Below are 9,789 nucleotides of genomic sequence, written 5' to 3' on the forward strand. Positions count from 1 at the left end.
CTCCATTAACCCCCAGTCCTACAGCCATTAAAGTTGAAGACACTTACTCCTGTCAGCGGACAGGCTCCTGGGAACTCTGTAAATTTATTTACAGATTTCCATTTACAGGAGACATACCAGTGTTTGCCATTTTCTCCAAGAGGTGAATAAAACTTGCTTAATGCCAGGACTCTCCAGTAAGAGGTACATGTGGTGATCAGCTTAATTGTTCAGTCTTTAACACCAGGTAGAGTTGGGTAGAAGCTGAACTGTAAGATGACCTGAGGCTATGCTTTGGGCACCCCTGCCTAAGGAAAATAACTAAAGAAGTGAAATATCAGCATGAGGCACTTGACATAAGAGGAGAAAAATTCTATAGGTGAAATAATTCCAGTTGCTAGGAATGAAAAAGAAAGTTATTTCAAGTCAGGAAGGGCAAGAGCAGCGGATCAGACACACTGGAACATCAAAATTCATTTCTTGTCAACATGTCTATGCAGCAGAGATACAATATTACCCCAAAGTCTCAGCATAAGTCTGCTATTTAAGGGATTGCATCCCCACACCACTTGTGAACCCCTCCCTGAGCATCAAGAAGTCTCTCTGGGTTGGTGCAGTCTTCCTGGAAACAAGGCCGAGCAGTAACGTGTAAAGAACCGTACGCTATATTTGAAGAGGCATGCTACGGCCAAAGAGTACGAAGCTTCCCATAGCATGTGAGGCTTAGCCTTTAGCACAACTTGTCCTGCCACAGGTCTATGTCACCAAAACCTAAGAAATATGCAAAAGAAAGGAAACAAGGGAAGAAAAAAAACACAAAACTATCCGTTAGTAGAGGATAAAAAAAGTTGATGAAGAAATTAAAAGAAGAGTGATACAAGTCCATTGGACTAGAAGGGAACATATTGTTCCAATCTCCACTGAATGTGGGGCTTTGAATCAAGCCCTACGTATCTCTAAATGCTTGTGCCATCACACAAAATATTAACACACGTTGTCAATAAACCTGTTTAGAAAGGATCTGATTTTATCAAGGTCATGTTGTATATGATTGAAAGGTTCATCTTTTTCAGATGACTTCAAAGTCATCTTAGCTACTGGAATCAGAAATATATTATCAAGATTTTATCTTTTTCTCCATATTTTCTCCATTCATAGAGACTTTTAGATATATCCTTGCTAGAAATTGTGTAGTGTTCTCAGCTGACCTGAAAGCTAGTCTGTGCCCTAAGATATTTACAGTCTACTGGTGCAATGCATGAAATAGAGAATTAAACTGTTTTGGTTGTATCTCCTCATTTAGAAATTTATAATTGATCCTTTCACTGATACCTAGAAAAATTATGATAAGGTTGAAAAATGGCACATTTTGAAGACAGAATACATCACAGGAAAATGAAAGGCAAGCAAGGGAAACTAAGTAGAGAAACATGTCCTTAGTTTCCTGTTTCATGCCTCCATTTTACTCCTAATAAATGAAGCTTCAGTATTTCTAGAGCACAAGACACGCACCTTGCGTCCATTCTTCTGTGTTTCTTCAATAATTTTTTTCACCTCTTCAGCATACGCACTTGCTGGATCTGGGTGGTCTTCCCTATATTTCCCTCTGTAGATATCTGGAGAAGGAGCCTGAAAAGACCAATTTAAAAAAATATATTTTTTTAAAGGCAATCTTTCCGTGAAACATTTACCCTGTGTTTCTTTTCATTGCTCTGAGTTCTTGTAACAGGTACAGTTCTGTCTTTCAACATAGATACATAACAGGAGTTAGCACAATCTCAATTTCTGCATGGACTTGTACCAAAATAATGTACAGGAGCCTAAACTCAAAGCCAGCCTTGTGATGTGTTCAGCATTACTGGACGCAAATGTTGGAAGAGCCATCTACCTCATCCACCTCTTCAAGTCCATTCCTCCTCTCCCCTAAGACATAATGCCGAGTCCTCATCTGTCAAGTTATTTCAGTTTCTTGCAGGAATTTCCCTTCCTGCAACTGGAAAACTGGGTTTTCCAGTCTGGCACTTGATTTCCAGCATCCTCATCACAGTAAGAATCTGTATGACCTTCAACAATGTTGGAAGAAGTTCAGTAAATAAAGGGAGCATTATAAAAAATTCGGAAAGACCTGTGAGCAATTTGGTGTGCTCCTCTGAGCTGAGAATGATTTTTGTCACGGTAAGATATACAAGATCAGACTGGAAATCAAATGGTAGCCTGTTAAGGTGAATATGAGCTCTATACCCAGAACTGTGTGCAGATGGGCTCTGCCTTTCCAGTTTTTTGAAGTAGACTTAAAAGTCCTGCTTATCTTTAGCCAAAGTAACACAGCAGACATTGGCTACCTTCCTCAAACTGTGTATCTGTACAGTGCAATGAATATGAAAACTTGTAGTGTACAACTAAATGAATTCAGCATTGCAAATGAGGACTCTTTGAAATCCAAAAGCAATTTTGCTGTATTAAATCCACTGACAAGCACTCAGTGTACAGTGCATGTACACTTGTCCTGGTTTCAGTTAGAACAGAGTTAATTTTCTTTGTAGTAGCTGGTAGAATGCTATGTTTTGGCTTAGGATGAGCAGAGTGCTGATAACACCCCGATGTTTTAATTGTTGCAGAGCAGTGCTTATACCAAGCCAAGGACATCTCAGCTTCTTGCTCTGTCCTGCCAACAGGCAGGCTGGGGGTGCAGCAAGAGCTGGGAGGGGACAGACCCAGGACAGGTGACCCAAACTAGCCAAAGGGGTATTCCATACCATCTGGGGTCATGCTAAACAATATATAGGGGTGGCTAGCCGGGGGAAGGGGGCCGGACTGCTCGGGGTTAGGCTGGGCATCGGTCAGCGAGTGGTGAGCAATTGCATTGTGCATCACTTGTTTGTACACATTATTATTACTGGTACTATTATCATCATTATTGTTATTATTATTGTTGTTGTTATTATTTTTTCTGTCTTATTAAACTGTCTTTATCTCAACTCACAGGCTTCACTTTCCATTTCTCTCCCCCGTCCCAGAGAGGGAGGGGGGAGGGTGAGTGAACGGCTGCGTGGTGTTTAGCTGCCGGCCGGGTTAAACCACAACAACACTGGAATCAGCAAAGCAGAATGAAAGTATATTTACACCAGAAGTAGCTAATTGAATATAACACATAACAGGCATAACAATGACAAAAATAAAAGAAAACAAAAAAAAAGCTCACTTACCACATGCACAAACTCCTTCTTGCTGTCCTTTCCCAGCTGATTAAATTTATAGGGACTGATGTCAATCAGAGACGTAAGATGGCCATGGTAAGCACTGCATGAGAGTTAAATATTGAAGTCACCAAATTTATAGAAGAGCTAAATTTACCATTTTGCTTATAAATAAACCAGAATAAGAGGCTGTATTTGTAACACAGTAGCACTGTTTGTGATGGGATCTTAGTTTAATTCTCTCAATCTTTCTCTCAAAGGCAATACGAAATTGCTGTTGGCTTTAATTCACTAGCAAGACTGGAACCAGGGGTGAGCTTTTGTTCTTGCATAAACCCAGATGGCAGTGTGAGGACAGGCAGGTGATGTCCCTTGGATGGCACCAGCTCTGAAGCGGTTGCCCTGGCCAGTTACGAACAGCAGTGCAGGGTGGGTCCAGTCGCCTCATGGCCACCTTGCAGGCCCCGCTCTGGCCAGCCCAAACTTTGTAAGCTCAGCCCTAACACCACTGCGAAGACTCTCAAGGGTCTGCACTGCAACAGAGGTTGTGGCCCTTATACAGCAGCAGCACACCCCTACCTGCCCTGAAGGCCTGACTGTTTGGCCAAAGCCAGTCACGGGATAAAGGTGAAGAGTGAATATAAAAGCTTTGTAAGTATGCTGAAGATGGTTACTATTGAGGCCAAAACACTTTCATTCAGCTATAAACTTGAAGCAGAGGGAACTGCAGCCCAAAACAAAGATAAGTCACAACAAGACAGCAGCGGACACGTTGGGTAAAGAGGATAACAAAACCCCACAGAGCCTTGGAAACTGGGGGCCTGTGGTGTTCGGGCCGGCAAGACTTTGCAGTCAAGCAGAGTGGCCGAGCCAGCTCCATCATCAGCTTCTCCTGACTGAAACTACTGTCAGGGGCTCCAAATTGTGTCCCTGTTAGTCAAGGAGGGCTAACAGGGATCTGGCTACAGCTGAGTCAAACAAGCTCTGTGCCTTTCAGTGTGCTGGATTTTCTGATTGTGACCTGAGGAAAAGATCCAGCCCAACAGCAGTGTAACCAATGCTACAGTTGCATCCAGGCTAGGGAGACCCAGAGACTTGGTCAAGAACATTCCTCAGGACTGACAGCCCTTTCAGTTCCTCCTGATTTTGGAGCTGCTCAGGTTTGTGCGTATGCTCCTGCACTCAACAGAGAAGAGCTGAGCATTGGTACAGCAGGGAATCAACACCACTGCAGAGCTTCAAGGTCATCCTTCGTGAACACTGAATGCTTATTTATTTAGAACCAGGGAATCATAGCACCAAAGGCTCATTTAGGTTGGAAAAGACCTTCGAGATCCTCAAGTCCAAAATGAAGCATTTCCAGCAGAGTATCACAAACAGAAAGCCCTTTTCCAGAACAGCCCAGTGGCTAGACCACGCAGTGATGTTTCAAACTATCGTTCATGTCTCTGGCATGAATTGCTTTGTCATTCTCTGTGGGAAACATAAATTGAAATTTATGTTTCAAAAAGTGTAACAGGTGACTGACCTTCTGGGGTGACTGACAATCTGTTTTTCACAAATCTTCAGAACTTGTGATTATCCAAATGTGAAAAAGGGAAACTTATTTCCTGACCTCTTCTACTATGAAAGCAACAAAGCCTTTCTTTCAGCAGGCAGTACAGTACAAACAGCAGGGGGTTGCTGCACAGCCGCTTCTGAAGTAATTGCAGGAGTTGCTGGCTGCATTTACACAAGCTGCTCTATGTACTTACTTTTCAAGGGTGATCACATCTTGGTGTCCGTGGTACTGCCGGGCCAGTCGTAAAGCCAGATCATTTGCTTCAGACCTGCACCACATCAGATACATCCACAAAACAGTGAGGAAGGGCTTCCAGTTAAAATCTATGCTAACAGAAGAGGAGGCAGGGGACACAGCAGGTTCTTTTTCTATACAGATTACAGTGCTAAGGTTGTGACTGTAAATGCCACATAAGAGGGCGAGGAAGAAAACAGCCCTTTGTACAAACAGCAAACAAAGAGATGCTTTATTTCCCTCCCCCAGTTTGTTTGTGAACATTTACCTCCTGTAGGCACAAACGAGACCACATCGCAGAGCAGTGAGCAGCTGAAAGCACAACACGGCCACAAAACCCCCCGAAAGTGTCTGAGCATGCTGGCCCTGTCTCCCCCCTCCACGATAGCTCCATCCTCCCCAGCCATCAGGCAGCAGAGGACACAAGTCTGCTCCTGCTACAGAGACCTAAACTTCCAGCCTGGCCCTCAGCAGCCCCTCTGCTCCCATTGCCTGATGTTCTGCAGAGCAGTCTCATGCCTTGGCTCTCTTGCACCGAGCCATCATATCAAATATGATAGCTGCAGAGACAAAGTATCCTGCAATCAATCAGTACTGGGAGTATTTCTGTTGCGTATTACTAAGTCCTGCTTTAACAAATTCTTACTTCTGAGTGTCCATCTTGAACAGGGAGAAAATAGCCTTAATGAACAAATAACTAAGCAGACATACCCAGAGTTAACAAAATAGCACACAGAGAGTTTCTCTGGCAGGGTAGCCGTAAGACGCTGAGCGTACTGAACGAGGTTGTCATGCAGGAACCGGGAGTTTGTATTGAGCAGTTCCATCTGTTTGGTTGCAGCCTTTGTCACATACGGATGGCTGTGGCCAACTGAAGAAGAAAATAGTATTACTCGCAAACAGCCCGCTATTGAACCACACAAGGAAGCCCTGTGACCCTGTCATCATCACTTGAAAGACGTGCATTACAATTCCCATTAGAAATGAGGCAGCAGAAGCAGTCTTACAAGATAAACTGCTTACCATGTGCAACGTTGTTGATACAGTCTAAGTATTTTTCTCCAGTCTCATCAAACATATATTGGCCCTGAGCACGCACTATCTTCAGAGGGTCCTTGGCAAAGAAAACTTTGCAGGAAGGCCTAAAAAAATGTATAAAATAACACCGTTTTAGTTTTCTGAGTCATTCCTGATGAATGCCCCCTGGCACAGCAGGACAGCAGCAGTCCCGGGTAAGGGCACCCACAATCCTTGACCCTGTCTGGAAGGGGCTCCATGCATGGGGACTGCAAGTCCTTCCAGGTCCTTACATGTCCCACTGCATTTGTGGGCTGTAGCTCTGGTTGTTTACATCTCTCACGGCCATGTATAGCCAGTTAGCTCTCTGGGAATAAAGGTGGGTGGTTAAGAGCTGTTTTATGCTATAGCCAAAAAGTCGTTACGCAATGGCCGACTGTACGGCACAGAGGTCATGTTCAAGAACAAAATGCTAATGCCTCGGAGGCTTTATTTTCAGAGCTGCTGAGCAGGCACCTAAAATCTCAGTGTTTCTTCCTGACTGCTTTGAATCACATCTTTAAAAGCAGCTTTTTATAAGCACCCAATTCATGCTGGCTTCCAGCAAAACTCAGGTTCCACGTGACATTATCCAAAGCCCTCTTTAAACTCTCTCTCCCCCCTCTTTTTTTTTTCTCTCTTGGAGAATATGCCAGCTATGTTATTATGTTGAATGATATTGCTGAGCAGAGGGAAAGCATTCTAAACTTTCAGGAAGGGTTATGTGGGCTCAGATAAACACGGCTGTTTCCAGGTAACTCAGTGCTACAAAATGCATCCCCTCAGTCGGGTGCACTGCGATCACCAACTTGTAAAGCCCAGAGGCAACTCCTGGAAAGGGAAATCTACTCTCTTTCCTTCTCAAAGCTTATAGTCCTGCTGCACACATCTTTTTCTGATGCTTCTGGCTACTCCTCTGCTCCACTTTAAAGAAGCACACCTCATCATCATCACTTGGGGCTGCTTCTTGACTACACTTCGCTCTTCTGCTAGGTCAGCCCTTTCTGCAGGTCTTTTTCTCTTTGCCCTACACAGCCCAGTGCAACGCGGGCAAGATTCCCGTAGCATCGAGCTGTCCCCTATAGAGAAGCCGGTGTGACACGAGCTTCGTGAACGCGCCTGGGCTCTGTCTGAGCCTGTAGTGTGTGACTCTGCTCCTGCAGGACAAGGTCCCACCACCCTCACCGTGCTCCCCCGCCGCCCCTACCCGATGTGTTTCCTCCGCAGGGCGAGGGTCTCTGCCTTGCTGTAGCGCTCCTCCATCCCGCCCGGCATGGCACAGAACAGCGCGGCTCAGCTGGGATCCTGCCTCTTATCCAGTGCAAACTCCTCCTCCTCCTCCCTCCCTCTCTCCTCCCTCCTTCTCTCCTCCCCTCGCTCTCTGTCCCTCGTTCCAGCTCCCAAATCGCAGACACCGTGGTGAGGGACCCCAGGGACTTGGTTCAAGTAAGGTTAAGGCTGTAGCAGCGTCTTCACAGCTCAGCTCCCTGTCTCCCAGGATCTGTTCGTGTGTACCTCTATACAGCATCCACATATCTATTCCCAGAAAGCAGGGCGATTTAGTGAGAGTCACAGACGTGAGTAGGTTCAGGGAGGCACTTCTTCACGGATACCCTTGGTGACCCTTTAACGGGATGTCAAACACCCCAGGAAAAGCAGGTACTGATGTTAAGAGGCATCGCCTTTGCAAACAGCAAGGCAAGCTGCCAGCCCCGCACCTCGGCTTCTCCTCCTGTCTGTTGTGGGTTCACCCCCTCCTCCTCTTCCCATGTTTTTCAGGTGAAGAAGCACACCTCCTTACTTTTGTGCCAAATCAGCCACCTTTCTTTCAGCTTCTCTAGTTGAGCGCCGGCATTCCTTTTCCTACAGGCATTTTTTCTGAGCCCTGGCTTTTCAGACCATGTCAGTTTTGAAGCTCCACACCTTTCACATCCCTGCTTTGTCAGAATCCTGGCATCACCAGCCGGCAGCACAAAGGTGCAGCAGAGACCACCTGAGGGAGCTTCTCATGAAGAGAACAGGGACTTAGCACTGATGGTGCCCAAATCGAGCCTGGACTAGAGCCTGTCAGGAGTGCTGTAACACTTTTCTGTTTTGCCTACATCTCTGGACGCTGGGAAATGATGATTACCACAGGGTAGTTGCAGTTCAAGTTGCGTACATTATATGCTGTGCCTAACTGCAATCCCTTTGTACAGATAATGCACAGAAGAGCTCGAGCCCAGGCATCATTTCACTGTTTTCCCTGTTTCCCTGTTGACTGTTGACAGCATGCAGTCTGCGAGTCAGAAGGCATTTAAGGACAGACGAGCCTCCAGCACCCGGTGTGTGTCCCTGCCCTCTGTTGGTGCTGCGAACAGCCTCGTCCCTCTTCCAGGGCTGCAGGAAATGCTAACGCTGAAAAACTTCTGCTGTTTACACCATCCTGTCCAGTCCTGGTCTCTCAGAAACCCTGGATCACAGTGAGATATAAGCTACTGTGCTTCCGCTCCTTTATAAAGATGCATCAGCAGCCAGTCCTGCTTATACCAGGACTTTTTGTTCCAGATTTAGCAAACAAAGCTTGTTCATAATACTGAACTTCACTGGGAGAGTTCAGAGTGGTACGTGAAATAGCTTGTTAGGAGGCAGGCTGCGCCTCTGTTCCTTGAGTCATGGGATGGGACTTAAATCAGGAAAAATATCCTTCCCTCTTGACTCATGGGTTTTGAACATTCTTTCAATATTATCAGCAGGAACGTGCCTGCCAAATCCCATGTGTAGAGCAGAGGAGGAGGTCTTTTCCCCCTGAGACAGGACTTTCTGGCACCTTGTCAATTTTTTTTTGTTCCTCTTCCATAGAATTACTGCTCTCTGAAAATCTTAATTCATTTTTTTTCCTGTCTCCCTACATGGTGGATGAAAACAAGCAAATGTTACTACAGTCAGTTCCAAGGAAGTAAGTGCCTTTCACCCATCTGCTGTTGGAGGAGTTAGCGTACCTCTGACAATCAACATGCTGCTGCTGCGTCCTGAGAAACAAACCCATCACAGCCGTTCACCTCACCAAGCTTCACAGCAGCATAGCTTTTCAGAGCCTTGTCCACAATTGCTGACTCCTGAATAATTTTTGTAGTGAATTGTTTCAGTGCTGATTGTGCCAGTAGCGCTTGCAGTTCCAGAATTTTTAAGGCAAATTTATTCACACAAGCTAATGGACCGACCAATGTCACCTACCTGGACTTCCGTAAGGCCTCTGACATGAGCCCACACAACAGCCTTATTTCTAAATCAGAGAGATATTGATTTGAAGGGTGGACCGTTTGGTGCAGTTGATACACCAGAAGGAAGGGATGCCATCCAAAGGAACCTGGGCAGGCTTGAGAAGTGGGCAACCCCAGATATGAGCACAGTCTGGGAGAAGAACCCATTGAGAGCAGCCCTGCAGAGGACTTGGGGGATCTAGTGAACAAAAAGCTTGACGTGAGCCAGCAGTGCGTGCTTGCAGCCCAGAAGGCCAACTGTGTCCTGGGCTGCATCAACAGAGGGGTGGGCAGCAGGTGGAGGGAGGTGATGAGGTGATTGTCCTCCTCCGCTCTGCCCTTGTGAGGCCCCACCTGGAATGCTGCATCCAGGGCTGGGGAGAGCTGGGGATGTTCAGCATGGAGAAGGCTCCGGGGAGAGGCTTTAAACTAAAAGAGGGGGCATTTAGATTACAGGTTATGAGGAAATTCTTGACTATGAGGGTGGTGAGGCACTGGAACAGGTAGCCCAGAGATGGGG

At 46.0% G+C, this 9,789-nt stretch overlaps 1 protein-coding gene across 2 annotated transcripts in view; it reads right to left on the bottom strand.

Moving 5' to 3' along the window:
- ETNPPL (ethanolamine-phosphate phospho-lyase) overlaps nt 1-7,373 on the bottom strand; it is a 397,476-nt gene extending 390,103 nt beyond the window's left edge. For both annotated transcript variants that reach the window (XM_068681954.1, XM_068681953.1), the window contains exons 1-6: nt 7,235-7,373; nt 5,995-6,113; nt 5,683-5,842; nt 4,931-5,005; nt 3,186-3,279; nt 1,492-1,608 (exon numbers count right to left, since the gene is read on the bottom strand). In XM_068681954.1, coding sequence (XP_068538055.1) covers nt 1,492-1,608; nt 3,186-3,279; nt 4,931-5,005; nt 5,683-5,842; nt 5,995-6,113; nt 7,235-7,302 — 633 coding nt within the window. In that variant the 5' untranslated portion in view covers nt 7,303-7,373. The remainder of the gene's footprint in view (nt 1-1,491; nt 1,609-3,185; nt 3,280-4,930; nt 5,006-5,682; nt 5,843-5,994; nt 6,114-7,234) is intronic.
- Between the last annotated feature and the right edge of the window lie 2,416 nt (nt 7,374-9,789).

The sequence above is a fragment of the Anas acuta genome, chromosome 4 (assembly GCF_963932015.1).
Source record: "Anas acuta chromosome 4, bAnaAcu1.1, whole genome shotgun sequence".
Classification (NCBI taxonomy): Eukaryota; Metazoa; Chordata; class Aves; order Anseriformes; family Anatidae; genus Anas; species Anas acuta.